The 19,748-nt window shown below is 38.8% G+C and overlaps 1 protein-coding gene across 1 annotated transcript; it reads right to left on the reverse strand.

Moving 5' to 3' along the window:
- Window positions 1-2,971: 2,971 nt before the first annotated feature.
- On the reverse strand, window positions 2,972-19,137 carry LOC138306537 (uncharacterized). The gene is made up of 6 exons (XM_069246989.1): window positions 19,044-19,137; window positions 6,018-6,101; window positions 5,526-5,666; window positions 5,040-5,184; window positions 3,807-4,750; window positions 2,972-3,229 (listed from the first exon to the last, which is right to left on the reverse strand). The coding sequence occupies exons 1-6, from the start codon at window positions 19,131-19,133 to the stop codon at window positions 2,975-2,977; spliced, it is 1,659 nt and encodes a 552-aa protein (XP_069103090.1). The 5' UTR covers window positions 19,134-19,137; the 3' UTR covers window positions 2,972-2,974.
- Window positions 19,138-19,748: the final 611 nt, after the last annotated feature.

Here is a 19,748-nt window from a genome sequence, read left to right on the forward strand (position 1 = left end):
GTTTTCAGTCTGACATCAAATAATTGCTTCCATAGAAAGACGTCATCCCCTGTATATAGCTTATTCCAGAAGAAGAGCTTGTACTTCTGAATTTCTGCATTTATCTCGCAAAGGCCTAATGATGATATAGTTACAGCTTTCGGAGAGCGGGTGTCGAATCCTTGTATTCTGCGCGCGGCTTGACGCTGAAATATTTCCATATCGTTTAACGTGGTGTTGGAAAAATTACTCCACAGTTCACATCCGAATAAGAGAGATGGTAAAATCACTTTTTTCCATATTGAAACACTTGAGATAGGGTTCATTCCATTTTTGTGGATTCCTATCGAAATGAAGCTGTTCAATTTCCTCCTATTCTTGGCAGTCGCCTCCTGCATAGCGAGGTCGCTTTTGAGGTTTTCGTTGAAAGTAATGCCCGCGTATATTTTCGATCTTTCCGTAGGAAGTTGTTCTTCACCAAGTGATACTTTACATTTTCCTAAATCGACTCTTCTTCTCTCTGTACGAAATATTACAGCTGCACTTTTAGTTGAATTGTAGTTGAGCCGCCATTTCCGTGAGTAGTTGTATACGATATCGAGGAGTCGTTGCAGTGTGGTATTGCTTCCAGATATGACACAAGTGTCGTCCGCTAGAAGTATACATGGAATATGTATATTTTCCACAACTATTCCATTTCGAGAGACGTCCAATTCATGCGCTAAGCTGTCAATCATGACGAGAAACATCCAGGCAGATATGATGCGGCCTTGACCGACGCCTTGTTTGACGAAGTAGGTGTCCGACATTTTCCCGCCATATAGTACCATAGCTTTCATATTTTGAAAGGAGTTATACAAAAGTCTCCATGTTTTCGAGTTGACTCCGAGCTGGTATAGCTTGTAGAAGAGGCCTGCTATCCAAACACTGTTAAAGGCTTTTTGATTGTCTAAAAATGCTACACATACCGGAGATGACGTTTCCATATAGCTAGATATACTTTCATTTAGAATGAATCCTGCCGTAATACTACCACATCCCCGGCGAAATCCTTGTTGGAATTTAGAGGGAAAATTGTTAATCTCCGAAAATATAAATAAACGTCTGTAAATTATTTTCTCGAAAAGCTTTTGAATTACCGACATTAAGGTTATATCCCTATAACTGTTGACGTCAAGTCTGTCTTTATTGTTTCCTTTATATAGCGTTATAACTATTCCTAACTTGAAATGATCCGGGCAGACTTCGGTTCGTATAATGTTGTTAAATATTTTTGTCAATAATTCCACAGTAATGTCTGACAAACATTGAAGATGTTCAACAGATATCTTGTCATGTCCAGCCGCTTTTCCTCTTTTCATTGATTTCAGTTCAAACAAAATATCTTCACTAGTAATTGGTGTATCCAAGATTGTATCAACATTATCAAATGACTGCACATGAAGATTTGCCACTTCTGATTCAATATGGGTTTTAAACTCTTCATCAAAGTGAGCCCTGCTTATAGGACTACTTAAATGCTTATAGTGTTGGTACCAGATATATCTGAGTGTATCAGGATCTCGTACTATCTCGCCATTAACACGCAGCTCGTTACATGATTCTTTTCGGATATTCTTTGAGCGCACTACCTTGAAAAATGTTCCGACGTCTAGTTCTGCGGCCGTCATAAGGTCTTCATATTGCTTGTTTAAGTAAGCTTCTCTTGCCTTATTCATCTCTTTCCTAAAGTTTCGTTTTGCTTCTTTATATTTAGCGTATGATGCATAGCAGAATCCGCGCGGTTGACCATGTGCGATCCATATGATACGTTGTTCTCGCATAAGCTTGTGTGCTGATTTTACATTACCGTCTTTCCAATATGGTTTCAAATAAGGTCTATGCGTTTTTTGCGGTAAACACTCCTTCGCAGCCTTATCAATTTGTTTACAAAACCTTTTCAGAAGCATATCATTGTCACTGAGATCAGCCGATATAGCGTCGTCTAGCGCTTTGACTTCTTGTTGCACTTTTAGACGAAAAGTGTCGAGTTGGTCCTTGGAAACTCGTTTCCAGTTAACAACAAAACTGTCCGATCGGTAAGGGATCGCGTTTGCTCTATAATGCGGAAGAGTAAGTGTCAAGCCAATCGGCAAATGATCGGACGTATTTAGAACACACTCATCGATTACTCCACTTCTGTTAACCATATCCATTTCGTACTTTGGAAACAAGGCGTGGTCGATAAATGTTCTATAAATTCCATTTTTTGTCATATATGTGTAATCAGGTCCGAAAGACCAAGTTTGACTATTTATTGAACACAGTTGTCTTTGTTGTATGAATGATTGTAATAAAATTCCTTTTCCGTTTGCACTTTTATGGTTTTTTGTCCCAAAATCTTTACTGACGTGGGCGTTGAAATCTCCTATTATGAGTACGGTACCGTCATTTGTGTATTTGTCGTAGCGACATTCTAGCGTTTCGAGAGCATTGATGTAATCGGTTTTACTACAGTTTGATGACGGCATCAACACACCAATTATATATATATATTCGTTTGGTTACATGGAATCACAGCACATATTATCCGGGAAGTACAATCTATGGAGATCACTGAGAGACCTATAAAACATTCTATTTCCCTGTGGCGCGTACCCCTATGGTGACCGCCCGTCTTTCACACGGAGTTATCTCTCCTTCCGACTGTACAACAATGACGGACGAAGCGTCAAACGACATTTTTTACTCTGTGAATTTTCGGTATTGTAAACAATTTATGTCCCCGGTGGCAGTGTGATATGAATGTTTATTTACCGTTAGCTGCAATGTTTCTCTCGAGCAAGCCCTCGGGAAATATCACACCTTTGGGTAAATAAACCTTCATATCACACTGTCACCGGGGCCATAAATGCATAATATAGCGCTACCTTTAACAGTTAGTGCAATATGATCACTTGACCCAATGTCACAGTCTAATTTAACAAAACACTTTATAGATGAAGTTCGTTGTGAATCACATATGGATCGGTACAATAATCCTGTCCATTCCATCCACATTGACCACTCGACAGACAAATTTTGTGGGTGGATGAGTGGTAGCCGCCATGTTGACGCTGAAGGTTACGATGTAGCCTGTTCTTGTTGAAGTCTCGTTTGCCGAGTACATAGGACTTTTGCCCCAGATAAAGTCTCCCCATTCGTCATTTTCCCGACAGCTGACGAAAGGTTTTGGCAGGCCGGAGTGTTCAACGAACAAACGCACTATAACCTGTAATAAAAGACAAATGAGAATGTCCTCACATAAATCATTTACAGGAAAAGGATTAGTCATAACATAGTAGTTTGAAGTACAGACTTAAAATGATTTTTTTTATCTAAAGATATTTTCCAAATGACCATATACAACAAAATACAATATTGATAGTTGACAAGGGTTTGGAATAGTATTGGAAACACCTAAGTACTCATTCCCATTGACATATCTTAATCAATTAGAATATAATTCGAATTAAAATTACATCTTGATCAAAATATGAAGAGAGGTACACGCCGTCGTCGGTTACAATTAGTCACAAATAGTCTTGGGCTTAGCATGTGTTGGTCAATGATTTCATAATTTACATAGTTTCCATAGTTTACAACAACAAAAAACATGCTGAAACAATATATAGTGACATAATAGCGCCATGGTTCATATAGCTCCATAAGTCAATCAGAACAATTGTTAATACTGTTTCATAGTTGTGACGAGTTGTTCGATGCATGGCTGCTGCCAGTCGGTTACTATTCGAGGAGTGTAAAAAAACAATTATGCTTTGAAAAATAAAATTACTAATTATACCAACATTTTCATCCATTCCCCTGAGAACCTCGAATCTGAGAAATTTTGGTGGAACTACTATTCGTGTTGGCAGAGAAAGTCTTCGTTCGATGCTGCCGGAAGTTGCTGCACATACGAAGCTTACATTGGCTATTTCTGGTTTGGTGGGTTTTATAACCAGCATGACAGTTGATATATACTCCATGTTATATACATCTGAGCGGTACCTAGTGACAGTCTCACGGCCGTCTGTATTTAGCTGTAGGATAGACAGTCTAGGCCGTGGGTTGCCCATTGCCGAACAGTACAATAAGTTACTCTCTCCAACGCTAAGTTTAAATTCTCTGGGAAATAAGTCTTTGAGATAAGCCATCGAGCCCTTTGGTAACGTAGCATCGTTCTGTTGAAATACATCAGTATCATAAATGACGTACTTGACACTGTTGAAAACGTCATCAAACTTTGTGATGGTGACAGTGTAACAGAGTATACCTCCGTTAGCATGAGCCGTTGTGAGAAGGTCGTAGGTGATCGTATAAATGTGTCCATCCGTAGAATTACCGGTGATGTTGAGTATGTCTCCATGTCCTATTGGTTCTCCATTGGACCCAAACACACTCCCGACCGATACAGGATCATAGGGAGCGTCACTTCCATTAACCCCAAGAAAACCCAAAGATGGCCTCAGCTCTCTGTTGAGAAGTAATTTAGATCGCAAATCAACATCACCCGAGGAAACGCCATTTTGTGTATGTAATGTTCCGACTCTGTAATAAAGAAGGTGGCCATATTCATGATCGGCACTGTGTTCGGCCTCACTGAACTGAAGTAACATAGCATTGAAGTGGTTTTGTATTTGAAGGGAAACGACTTTGCTTCCATTCCAGATCGTGGATGACTGGTTACTCTGAAGTTCCAAAGTGTGAACACTCCCTGCTACGGACTGAACACGCGTAAAGAAATCGTCATCTGAAAGGGAAACACACACTATCATACGGTATGAATATTACATTTAAATAAATTGCCAATGTTTCGAATAACAAAGATCATGTCCCTGTTTATCGGTACCTGGCAACTGTTGCACTAAGACCCTACCAACCTTAATAATTTGACAGAGGCAATTCACAGGTATTGGACAGAAATAAGATAGACCAATGTCGAAAATACATCTAAACATTGGCGTAAATAAAGCAACTAATTTTCTAATAATCTTTACTCTATAATTCCCGAAACAGACTTACAAAAATAAAAGCCATACCTAGGATAGGAATACCATTCTCAAACCAGATGTAGGAAAACTGAGTTGTGGTATCTACGTCTACACTGAACACTACGTATGACATATTTATCCTAACGGCGCCCCTCATTAAGGTAAATGTGAATTCCTTCCAGCCCTCTGACGTCTGTGGAGATCAAACATTTAATATTACCATTATACACATTTGATAACGAGTATAGAATACCAAATACTGTCTTCAGAAATAAAGGAAGAATAAATGCTCAGATAGTATGTGCTGGGATCAACTGCATATTGGGCTTTACCGTTTTACGTATTTTATCTATTTCAGAAATTAAAAAAAATCTTTCTTTTTTCGTACTTTTAACACTTGAAGTTCGCATAAGGAAAGAAACATGAATTTCGCTTTTAAAACAAAAATGTATGTAATGAATGTTTAAATGCAAGTATATTTTAAATTGTAGAAATACAAGATATAATACAATTAACTATAAATGTATTATTTACTATATTTACGTCTGCGCCGTCGTCTTGTGCTTTATCTGTTGTCATAATACTCCTCAGGTCGTCTGCTATCTGCGTTATCTCCCTTTGTGCGTCTTCTACATATCCCTGTATCGCTGTTAGTAACTGATGAATGTCTTCGATCTGACAGTAAGAAAAATGTGATTATTTTATTATGTTAAACAGAGTTATTGACATATACATCACGTATCAAAATATAAATACTTCAACACATATAAGTTTGTGCATGCAGAACTCCATTGTTTCATCCTGCAATCAGACTTCGTCTCATCGAAGCGGTGAAGGTTTAGTTCAACAATACTAATTACATGTATGTATAATTTAGTTTGACTAAAGCCAAAATTTCAAATGAGATTATGAACACTGTGTAAAGAGCAACTAGGCCGATATGCAGTAATATCAAAGAAAATATAGAGCAATCAATAGCGTACTTAAAGAAGCTACAATAACGATACCAGGGTGAAGCGTTCTCACCTTTTGTCTGTCCGATATCCCTTGTGATTCCAGCACTGCCAATTGACCTCTGATCTCTCCATATTTGTCCCATAACAAATCAAGCTTAAAATAGATAAATAATGAATATATGTAGACATTGTTCTAATGACCGAACGACTTCCCCATTTCATATCTGGCAAGCAACATTTTGAATGGTGGAACTGCTGTTTAAATTCTACTATTCCTGTTGCTGCATACTTCTAACCTCTCACAAAGAAATTAAATGGACAATATTTGTCTTGCTACCACAGTTGAGTCCACAATATCCCCCTTTCATGGCCAATCAGAATTACTTGACCATGAACGGGTCTGAATCCCCCATTCATGGCCATGCAATCAGGATCAAAGGGACTGAACATGTGTGCAGTCGACCATGGTAACAAATGTTGTAAGAGAGGGGAGATAATCATTACTGCATACTTTCAACCTCTCACAAAGGAAAAGTGTGGCCAATAAATGTCTTGCTACCACAGCTGACTCCGAAATAACCCCCTTTCATGGCCAATAAGGATTACCTGACCATGAAAGGGGCTCAATCCTCCATTCATGGCCAATCAGGATTATTACATGATCATAAAAGGAGCTGGACATGTGTGCAGTCAACCATGGTAACAAATGCTGTAAGAGAGTGGGGATAACCATTACTATCCTTGTTTTAATGATAAGATTAATCAATAGACCATCTAACCAATGTTGACAAGATTTTTTAAAAATATAATGCAATAAGAAAATCACATCTATTTAAATGTACATCAAAAAGCTTCATTAATTATTATTTCAATTAATTATTATATGATAGCAACTTCGTATTGTAGGGAAAAGTTTTAACTCCTCATGAACCTTTATATGCATTGGTATTAATATATATATGCATTTTATCCATTGAAAGCACAAACGGAATTAATTTTTAATAAAATTTACTTACATTGAACGTTTCCGACAATTTTTTTTTTCATTTGCTTATTTTTCTTACAATTGCTGAACAGAGCTTGATAATAATCCAATTTTTTGATACTGTACATATCTCATAAAACCACATTGATGCAGCATTTTGCAGAATCAAAGTTTTTATCTCTACATATGGCTAAACTCCTTGTGCTTCTTACGATAGACAACGACAAACTGATGTATTCACCTTGAGCAAAGAACCTCTCATACTGAAAAGTACTCGCAAGCATAACAGGTAAATCAAATCTGAGAACAATGGGAGAGTGGGGGTATATTGGAAAAGTGTGTATTTTTCAATCAACCTGTCTTTTTGTTCGATGTTAAGAATCATGCATTAAGTCAGTTATTGCATGATTTCTCGTCACTCGGGACTTATAACCCCCTCGCTTTGCTCGGGAGTAATAAATCCCTTATTACTCGAAAGCCATGCAATAACCTTTACTTACTCACTTTGTTCCTCATCTTGTTCTAATGATTAATCAATGTTTTTGTCGTAAATATTGTATAATTTTATGTCGACCACTTGGAAGACGAGTCTCTGACTCAAAGTGTTATCGATTTATTTAAAGACAATTATTACAATTATTGTTATTATTAAAGGGACAATTCGGTCTAAAAGAACATTAAGATTTGTACATAACCCAGTTCTAACGGAAATTAGATCAGTCAGTTTTACTGTGATATGCCAGAAAAGCCCATGGTGGTGAAAAGCGTGTGAAATGTTCAAACTCGCTCGCTGTCCGCCATTACACATTGTGGTCGAACATCTTGTATGCCGAACCCTGTCCCTTGCTCGTAGAGTAATGCAACTTTTGTCTAGAACTGCTCAAATCACTCATACAGTAGTGTGTTTACCCTATTAGGGGTATTGTATTGCCTAAAAATCATTTTATCATTTTATCACCTCCACAGTGGTTATGTAGTTCATTTGTTTAACGTGCGTGACTTTGACTCGGATATGGGTACAGCGTACATATTGTACCTGCTTAATCGTATTGATCAACGATTTGTAATTACAACGGTATCAATTGAAATACTAAACAATGACTTGGATTTTGTCAATAGTTTATGTTATATGTTTCGTAAGAAATGTAGAACAAGACATTTAAGCCATATTTTGCTTCTTGGTTATGTAAAAGAATTAGCCTGAGTGAATCGTCCCTTTAACTAATGCTGACAAGATTTTTAAAAATGCAATGCCATAAGAAAATCACATTTATTTAAATGCACATCAAAAAACTCCATTAATGATTCTTTCAATTAATTCAAGTATTATACGATAGCGACTTCGTATTGTAAGGAAGTTTTAACACTTCAGGAACCTTTATATATATGCATTTTATCAATTAAAAGCACAGATGGAATTAATTTTATATAAAATTTACTTACATTTAAAGTTTCCGACAAGTTCTTTTCTCATTTACTTATTTTTCTTGCAATTGCTGAACAGAGCTTAATAATAATCCAATTGTTTCATACTATACATATCCTCTTAAAACATTTTTGATGCAGTATTTCTGAAAATCAAATTTTTTATCTCTTCACATGGCAAATTTCCTTGTGCTCTTTACGATGGATAATGACAAACCGATGTATTAACATTGAGCAAAGAACCCCTAATACTGAAAAGTACTCACAAGCATAATAGGTACAGATAAATCAAAACACAGAACAATGGGAAAGTATAGGGATGGAAAAGTGTGGGTTTTTAATCAACCTGTCTTTTTGTTCGAGCATGCAGTAAGTCAGTTATTGCATGATTTCTCGTCACTCGGGACTTATTACTCGAAAGCCATGCAATAACCTTTACAAGCCGTAATATTTTAACTAGGGTCATGAGTGATTGCCAGCCCCCATTGTTTGCTAGAAACATGTATATCGTTACGTAATGGTAAAGATGCTGTTATATACCCGATATATACCCGATTTCGGTCTATATTAGGCAATGCTTCTTAACCTCCTTAATATATTGTCTGTATATAATTATAATTGCGCAATACTCATTCAAAAAAAAAACCAAAAAACTTGAACTAATAAAATCTTGAACACATTCAGTACTACACATCATTTATAACATATAACGGTATGTCCTTGGTTCTCTAACCTGCTTATAGTAATGTCTTCAATAGTAGCTAAGTTAAAACTTAATGTCACAGTTCTTCCAATACTTGTTTATGGGGATCTTGAATTTTTTAAATGACTTGGCATTCACAATTTCCGAAGGGAAGGAGTTCCAGTCACTGATTACTCTTATTGTAAATGAATGTTTCCGAATGTTAAGTCTCATGTGAGGTTTCAGTAATCTTGTATCTGTCCCCTTGTTCTGTAATGGTCCCTTTTGGACAGCATCACTGTGCACACACTGGTGACCGTATTATATATTAGGGTAATTGTCACATACCGCCTCGAGACGTGTACATATGTTTAGTTAAGTATTTGGTCAGTATAGTTGTTAGCACATTTAAATTACGCGCCATTTCTCACGCGTAACTTCATAATAGAAACTACGCATGCGTGAGGCAGAAAGGTAAGATTAGCATGGGCAATACGGCAGACATCTTGATGGATTAGGAGGTATTTGTATTCCATAAAGTCATAAGGAGCGTGAAATACAGTCACGGTAAGTCAATATATGTTTTATTTACCTGTTTATGTCGTGTATAAGAACGACCGTGGGCGTAAAGGTGTATAAGCTCGTGCATGATGTTTTGTTGACAGTAGCTAACAGGTACGCGTATGCGACGTAGAGAGCGATGATGTGTATTGCCGTGTTTGGTATTCAATACCTGTATTTATTCTAGTATAATTATACTATATTAAAGTTAGTTAGTATTCTGATAGGTTTTATTAATTATATATTGTAGCTCCATGCCCATGTCTACGCCATATCATCTACACATACGTACGCTAACCACAGGGACTTGTAACGTAGGTTGTGAGAAAGTCTGTTGTCTATACATGTGTACTAGGCCTATATACTATATAAAAGAACAAGGGAACCAACGGCTCGCTTGGAAGAGGTACACCTGCCTCTACAAAAGTCGCCGGTATTCCGTCAAACATGGATAAATATGTATATATTTAATACTAATATATTCTTAAATAAATTTTCGATACGGAAAACACAACTTCAGACACGAAATAATATATTAACATACCTTTATTTCACTATGAACGCGGAAAATGCAGTCAGATTTCCTCACTGTCGTTATGCCTGTCCAGTGAAATCTAGGTCAAAGGCACTCATATTCCCTTGTAACAAATTTTGTATGCATTCATTTCACTTTCTGGTGATATTTTCCCATTGCAAATACAAATAGGCTATCTCCGATAACTCTTTCATTAATCCAATCCAACAACTAAGCGAGGAATCACACTTTTTTTATCCAGCACTCGACTCTTGTTCGTATAATCCGCCATATTGTAATTGATGATGGGTACCTTTTTAGTGTACCCGCCCTTACCCGATACTGCACTGGAATTCTGTACCCAGACTTTGTATAAATTAAGTTTTATGGTTAAGGTTCTTAAAAGTACCTTTATTTGAAATACACGTATCATTAATTGAAGAATCTAACATAAGTCGAGACTCTAATGTTTTACTTTACCGTTACCACATTAATATTGTAGCTTTTAGTATACAGGCACTGTGTATATGGGGTTTCCAGTTCGGGTCCGGGTATGGGGTACACAATATCCACTCAAACGTGTTTAACCTAGATTTCAGTGGACAAGCAAAACGACAGTGAGGAAATCTGACTGCATTTTCCGCGTTCATAGTGAAATAAAGGTATGTTAATATATTATTTCGTGTCTGAAGTTGTGTTTTCCGTATCGAAAATTTATTTAAGAATACATTAGTATTAAATATATACATATTTATCCATGTTTGACGCAATACCGGCGACTTTTGTAGAGGCAGGTGTACCTCTTCCAAGCGAGCCGTTGGTTCCCTTGTCCTTTTATATAGTATATAGGCCTAGTACACATGTATACACAACATACTTTCTCACAAACTACGTTACAAGTCCCTGTGACGCTAACCACCTGTATGTGAACTATATGGAGCCTGAACAGCCATATACATATGGTGTTCCCCATACTACACAACTACCCAGAAATATGACATTTGGTGTTGATGCCTGGTGAGATGACTCCTGGTGAGGGATTGAGACCCTTACAGGAATTATGGTGACTACTTGTACGATATATTATACCCTATGGAGGCCCAGCTGTGTGTTGCGGCAGTGAGATTATTCGTACTAGGTCGTTGATGATTGGTACACGACCCTATACCTTTAGGAGCGCTCGAGAACTAAATTGTATTACACATGTATAAATACATGTACAGTCTGTTGTTAGTCCTGGATACGGTCTTACAGTACAGCGCCTGATGTCAGGCACAACTGGCCATATCTGTATATGGAGTATATGGAACGACAGAGGGAACACACCGGGATATCATTGACATTGTGTATGGGATTAGTGGAAGCAGCAGTGTACAGTGTAGCGGTATGGAGCTCATGAACTTTATATAGAGGGAATAAATTAGTGTTGTTGTATTATTATATTAGATAGGTGCAATTCTAAAGTTGTTGTAATATATAGTATTGTAATATAAATATATAATATATACTTCTTAAAGTGTGATTCACTGAAAGAGTATTGTGGGAGTATTTTGGGAGTGTATATGGAGTGTGGATGGCTATTGGATATTGTATATTTTGTATTGGGCATCAAATTTGAGTGTATTGCTTAAAGGAAGGGCATTGGATGTGTTTAGCCGACTACCAGTAGATCAGAGTCTGGATTATTCCGTATTGAAGGATGCTTTGTTAAAAAGATTTGAGACAACTGAGCAAGGATTTAGGAAGAAGTTTAAGACGGGCCGACCAGAAGCTGGTGAGACTTTTGTGCAGTTTGCCGTAAGGTTAGATAGTTATTTCTTGAGATGGTTGGAGATGGAGAATTCACCGAAAACGTTTGAGGGTGTAAAAGACTTGATAATTCGAGACCAGTTTATCCAAGCTTGTGGCAACGAACTGACATTGTTCCTGAAGGAGCGTATTCCAGCAACGATTACCGAGATGGCTAAATTGGCGGATCAGTTCGCAGATGCTAGAGGGAATACGGCAAATCTACTAAAGTTTCGTCATGATGGACATAAGAAGCAGTTCAATGGGGTAAATGGTAAGTGCGGAGACAGCCAAGTTATTAAGCAGTCATCGACCGAGTACAGTTCTAGGTCCAAACGGTCAGGATCAGGGAAGCATTGCTTTATATGTAATAAAACTGACCACTTGTCGTATAACTGTCCTAAGAAGCCGAAGAAAGGCCAGGTTCAGTGTATTTCGGCCAGAGGTAAAAAGGTTATTGTCAAGCCTACTGGAGATTGTGATATGGAGAAGGTAGGGAAGGAAGTGAAACCAGAGGCATCAGGGACGAATATATTGTCAACATCATGTGACCGTCATATAAGCTGTGGTATGCCGGTGATAAAGGGACGCATTGGGAATCACTCTGTGATGGTGCTTAGGGACACTGGATGTTCAGGAGCAGTTATTCGTAGAAGTCTGGTGGCTGATGAGGATTTGACAGGTGAGACACACCTGTGTCGTGGCGAATGGTGATAAAGTGGTGGTGCCCATTGCAAAGGTGTTTGTAGACTCGCCATACTTTGTCGGAAGTTTATGTGCTTGGTGTATGGATAATCCCGTGTATGATGTAATACTGGGGAATATGCCAGGGGTAAGACATGCTAATGGACCAGATAAGGACTGGAAACCAAAAGAAGTCGTACAAGCTGTACAGACAAGAGCGCAAGTGAAGAGAGATGGTCAGCAATATCGTCCTTTGAAGCTGCCAAAAGTGATGCAGGATATCGGAAGCCCAGATGAGATTAAAGAGACACAGATGACTGATGGGTCGCTGTCGAAGTACTGGCATTTCGCTAAGGAAAGTAGTGTCAAGGGAGGAACAGATGGTGGGTCGTCTAGATTTTATGTATATATTTTACGAGGGTTGCTTTACAGAGAGTTTCATAGTCCAGGTGTTGAAGGAGGACGGGTTTTCAAGCAGTTGGTGATACCTGAGAAGTTGCGGTCTACAGTTTTGCGACTCGCTCATGATACCATGATGGCTGGACATTTGGGAGCTAAGAAGACTATGGATAGGATCCGCACCGAGTTCTTTTGGCCGGGTATGGCATCAGACGTTACTAGGTTCTGTAGGTCCTGTGATGTGTGCCAGAGGACTATTCCCAAAGGTAGGATTAGCAAGGTACCTCTTGGACAAATGCCACTTATAGATACCCCATTCCAGCGTGTTGCCATAGACTTGGTGGGACCGTTACAACCGGTTACTGATCGAGGAAATCGCTATATACTTACTATAGTAGATTATGCGACCCGGTACCCGGAAGCCGTCGCCTTAAAAGGAATCGAGTCTGAGCATGTGGCTGAGGCCCTGGTAGATGTTTATAGTTGTGTTGGAATTCCACTTGAAGTACTGACAGATTGTGGAACTCAGTTTACCTCGGAACTGATGCAAGAGGTCAGCAGATTATTGTCAATACGCCAGTTATCGACAACTCCTTACCACCCTATGTGCAACGGCTTAGTAGAGCGATTCAATGGGACACTTAAAGCGATGTTACGTAAGATGTGTGCTGAACGTCCGCGAGACTGGGACAAGTACCTTAGTGCGCTTTTATTCGCCTATCGTGAAGTACCCCAAGAAAGCCTTGGCTATTCGCCCTTTGAGTTGCTCTACGGGAGAACGGTCAGAGGACCGATGATGATTCTCCGGGAACTTTGGACGAAGGAAGTTCCAGACCCAGATACAAAGACCACATACCAGTACGTGGTGGACCTAAAGGATAGGTTAGAAGAGACTTTTAAGTTGGCACAAGAGCAACTTCGATCAGCAAGGTCACGCCAAGCAAAGTACTACAACAGGACAGCAAAAGCTCGTGACATGAAACCTGGAGACAATGTATTATTACTTCTACCAACCAAAAGGAACAAACTCTTGATGCAGTGGAGAGGACCATACATGATTGAGGAAAAGAGGGGTTCAATGGATTACAGGGTGAATGTTGAAGGGAAGAAGAAGACGTTACACGCCAACCTTTTGAAGTTGTATGTTGAGCGGAGATGTCAGGTGATGGTGGGACAAGATTTTGGAGTACTGTCAGTGGTATGTAATGCCATGGTAACAGAGGAGGACGAAAGTGAAGATGATGATTTTCCTCCTGGGAATATCATCACTATTCCGCCACCGACGAGAACAGAGTCGATAGATGACGTCGCAGTATCAGAGTTACTGACCTCAGATCAGACAACGGATATCAGGAATATTTTAGCGGAATTTGAAGATGTACTCACTGATGTTCCAGGAAAGACAAACCTAGGGAAACATGACATAAAGACAACAACATGTGAACCTGTCAGAGTGAAGAGTCATAGTATTCCATACAGTATGAAGAACACAATTAAAGAAGAACTAGATAAGATGTTACGAATGGGTGTCATCGAGCCGTCAGTCTCCGTACGCGGCGCCCGTAGTGATTGTACGGAAAAAAAGACGGAACCAGCCGTTTCTGTATCGAATTCCGCCAACTCAACCGCGTCACAATTTTTGACGCAGAGCCGATGCCTATTGCAGATGATATTTTCGCAAGGCTGTCTGGACACAAATACTTTTCACGTCTAGATTTAAGCAAAGGGTACTGGCAGGTGCCGATGTCAAAGTCCGCACAGGAGAAAACAGCTTTCACTACGCCATTCGGACTATTCCAGTTTTCAGTGATGCCATTTGGACTTGTAAACGCTCCGGCAACATTTTGTCGCATTATAAGGAAACTCCTGCGAGGTATGGACGGCATTGAAAGTTTCATTGATGATATTCTCATCTACTCTAGGAACTGGAACGACCATATACGTGTTTTGAGGGATTTGTTCACTCGTCTACGGAAAGCTAATCTCACAGCAAGACCTTCTAAATGTGCCTTGGGTTATGGAAGTCTGGAATGCCTAGGCCACATTGTGGGAGACCAGCGTCTTTTACCAAACCTAGACAAGGTGAAGGCTATACTTAGCGTTCCGCGAAGCAGGTACGTTCGTTCTTAGGGATGGCTGGATATTATCGGAAACTTATACCGGATTTCGTAGCGATATCCGAACCATTGACCGACCTGACAAGGAAAGGCCAACCGCACAAGATTGTTTGGGGCGAAGCACAAGTGACAGCGTTCGAGACGTTGAAGAAAGTTTTATCTTCAATTCCTATTCTGAAATTGCCAAGTTTAGAAGAGGAATTTATCCTACAGACTGATGCTTCTGATTATGGCATTGGGGCAGTGCTTCTTCAGGAAGAGGCTGGAGATCGTCTTCCAGTTGCTTACGCCAGTCGGAAACTCAAAGGGGCAGAGACCGCCTACGCAGTAGTGGAAAAGGAGTGCTTAGCTGTTGTTTGGGGAGTGCTGAAGTTCCAAAGATATCTCTATGGACGACATTTTGTTCTTGAGACAGACCACCAGCCACCCCTGTATCTCAACAAACTGAAGGGAACCAATTCTCGTCTCATGAGGTGGGCGTTGGTGTTACAACCACACAGGTTCACCATCAGAGCGATCCGAGGAAGAGAAAACGTTGGGGCCGATTGTTTGAGTAGACTGTAAGTTGGTCATTGGTGTTAATCCTACTTATAGGATAGCTATTAGCTGTATATGAGTCTTTGGCGTATGTGATGTGTGGGGAAATAAAAATTGATACCCAATTTTATTTCTCAATGCCAGGGCATATGTCACATACCGCCTCGAGACGTGTACATATGTCTAGTTAAGTATTTGGTAAGTATAGTTGTTAGCACATTTAAATTACGCGCCATTTCTCACGCGTAACTTCATAATAGAAACTACGCATGCGTGAGGCAGAAAGGTAAGCTTAGCATGGGCAATACGGCAGACATCTTGATGGATTAGGAGGTATTTTGTATTCCTTAAAGTCATAAGGAGCGTGACGGTAAGTCAATATATGTTTTATTTACCTGTTTATGTCGTGTATATGAACGACCGTGGGCGTAAAGGTGTATAAGCTCGTGCATGATGTTTTGTTGACAGTAGCTAACAGGTACGCGTATGCGACGTAGAGAGCGATGGTGTGTATTGCCGTGTTTGGTATACAATACCTGTATTTATTCTAGTATAATTATACTATATTAAAGTTAGTTAGTATTCTGATAGGTTTTATTAATTATATATTGTAGCTCCATGCCCATGTCTACGCCATATCATCTACACATACGTACGCTAACCACAGGGACTTGTAACGTAGGTTGTGAGAAAGTCTGTTGTGTATACATGTGTACTAGGCCTATATACTATATAAAAGGACAAGGGAACCAACGGTTGTTGGATTGGATTAATGAAAGACTTATCGGAGATAGCCTATTTGTATTTGCAATGGGAAAATATCACCAGAAAGTGAAATGAATGCACACAAAATTTGTTACAAGGGAATATGAGTGCCTTTGACCTAGATTTCAGTGGACAAGCAAAACGACAGTGAGGGAATCTGACTGCATTTTCCGCGCTCATAGTGAAATAAAGGTATGTTAATATATTATTTCGTGTCTGAAGTTGTGTTTTCCGTATCGAAAATTTATTTAAGAATACATTAGTATTAAATATATACATATTTATCCATGTTTGACGGAATACCGGCGACTTTTGTAGAGGCAGGTGTACCTCTTCCAAGCGAGCCGTTGGTTCCCTTGTCCTTTTATATAGTATATAGGCCTAGTACACATGTATACACAACATACTTTCTCACAACCTACGTTACAAGTCCCTGTGACGCTAACCACCTGTATGTGAACTATATGGAGCCTGAACAGCCATATACATATGGTGTTCCCCATACTACACAACTACCCAGAAATATGACATTTGGTGTTGATGCCTGGTGAGATGACTCCTGGTGAGGGATTGAGACCCTTACAGGAATTATGGTGACTACTTGTACGATATATTATACCCTATGGAGGCCCAGCTGTGTGTTGCGGCAGTGAGATTATTCGTACTAGGTCGTTGATGATTGGTACACGACCCTATACCTTTAGGAGCGCTCGAGAACTAAATTGTATTACACATGTATAAATACATGTACAGTCTGTTGTTAGTCCTGGATACGGTCTTACAGTACAGCGCCTGATGTCAGACCGTGCCGGTCTGACATCAGGCGCTGTACTGTAAGACTTGCCATATCTGTATAAGGAGTATATGGAACGACAGAGGGAACACACCGGGATATCATTGACATTGTGTATGGGATTAGTGGAAGCAGCAGTGTACAGTGTAGCGGTATGGAGCTCATGAACTTTATATAGAGGGAATAAATTAGTGTTGTTGTATTATTATATTAGATAGGTGCAATTCTAAAGTTGTTGTAATATATAGTATTGTAATATAAATATATAATATATACTTCTTAAAGTGTGATTCACTGAAAGAGTATTGTGGGAGTATTTTGGGAGTGTATATGGAGTGTGGATGGCTATTGGATATTGTATATTTTTTAAAGTCTATGCTGTAAATTGTAATAAATGTAAATATTGTATTCTGTTGTTCTTTCATTTGTGATACATGTGGCAGTATGTCTCGGTTAAGTTACAGTAATCAAAGATGGATTCCGGCGAAATCGGTAAGTTTCGGTTTTGGGCTGATTTTGATGGTTTAAGATGACTTTGAAGGTTTTCTTTTGCTCGATGAAGGAAGAGTTTAACCTGCTGTTTCTGAAAATCATACTTTGACCATCAAAATCAGCCAAAAACCGCAACTTACCGATTTCGCCGCAATCCATCTTTGATGACCGTAATATATATAACGGTCACCAGTGTGTGCACAGTAAGCATGCTACAACCTCTATAACTGGTTATTTCAATTCCATTATTAATTCTGAATACTTGTAAAACATCAGTTCTTTTACGTCTGAACTCTAGAAATGGTAATCCAAGTTTACGTAATCGGTTTGATGAGGATAAGTCGAACAAGTCGAACGTTGTACATTTTCTAGTATAATGGCAGACACATATCTTTCCTGAGCGGTCCAAACGTTCTCCCAATCATCCCCAGAAGTCGATTTGTTTTTTTGACACAAGTTGATACGTGTATGCTAAATTTGAGCGTTGGATCAGATCTCGCCTTTAAATCCTTTTCTTCTCGGGCACTACTTAATGTGGTTTGTTCGTTATTCCCCAACATAATATACTCGTTTTCAGTGTTGTTCAGTATTTATTTTCCGAATCATCGATGTTGTTGGCTGTCCCATACACTTTGTTATCATCCGTGAAAAGTTTCGTTATAGAATTTGTTGTTTCTGGAAGGTCATTGATAAATATATATAAAAAAAATCAGGTCCGAGCACACTACTTTGGGGTACTCCGCTTATCGCCGTTATCCAGGATGATATTGTTCCGTTTAAAACAACCCGTTGTTTTCTGTCCGATACAAACGCCTTATCCACGCGCCCATTTCACCATTAATTCCCAAAGCTTTCATTTTGGACAGCAGACGTTTATGTGGAACGGTGTCAAACGCTTTTTGAAAAACTAAATATGTAAAGTTGTAGCATTAACAGTGACCACACAAGTTTCATTTATCAACAAAAACTGAAGCACCTGTATTTTTTCTTCCCAAACAATTTCGGGAATAAAACGTGTGATATATCTATCTGGTTGTAGCGACACAGACTTTATTTTAACGTAATGATACATTGTAGTGTAAAATAAAATTGAATCTGTTCCATGGTGGAGACACATCAAATTATATCAAACTAGTGTGCACCTCTTACTTTGGACTACTAAGATTGTATCGTGACATGAATGAGAATGCAGCTATTAGTTGGAGTTGAATAACAGGAAAGCACTGCAGTATCAGTAAATAGAAACAATACATGCTAGGCGATCATTATCTACATCTGGTTAAGACACTCAACTCCTAAACTGTCTAGGATTTCGCCTATACAATACCAAGTAGTGCCATTAAACCCCACTCACCTCTGTCGCTAACGGCGACTTCCGTGTCGTCACAACTCTCACACAAGTAAGATATATTACCATGGAGATAAGGTGATGTATACTTGCCATGATTGCATAGACACACGTATAGTGCGAAGATATCGGTAAGCGTTTCATTCTGGTGATATTTTAAATCGGTCATTTGTTTGATTGAGTATGTGACATTTAAAAGCGAACCTAGCTGAGATATGAGAAAATAATTACCCGACATTTCATCTCAATGATACAAGTCGCGTGATACGGGGAATGATTGAAAGTGATGATAAACTGCTTAAATGGTGACATTTACAAAATATTTCTCCTGTCAACGAAACAAAATGCAGATGATAATTTCATGTGTGAACTTAGCAATAAGGTATCAGATATCAAACACCGAGCTCGGTTCGATATGATGATGATAAAATATCAATGAGGGCAAAATCATACGTATATAACAAATATAATAAATAATTCGTGACCGACAGATGGCACACAGTACAAAATCATACGGATATTACAAATAAAATAAATTATTCCTGACTGACAGATGGCACACAGTACAAAATCATACGGATATGACAAATAAAATAAATAATTCCTGACTGACAGATGGCACAAAGTACAAAATCATACGGATATAACAAATAAAATAAATAATTCGTGACTGACAGATGGCACACAGTACAAAATCATACGGATATTACA

Source organism: Argopecten irradians, chromosome 1 (assembly GCF_041381155.1).
Source record: "Argopecten irradians isolate NY chromosome 1, Ai_NY, whole genome shotgun sequence".
Taxonomy (NCBI): domain Eukaryota; kingdom Metazoa; phylum Mollusca; class Bivalvia; order Pectinida; family Pectinidae; genus Argopecten; species Argopecten irradians.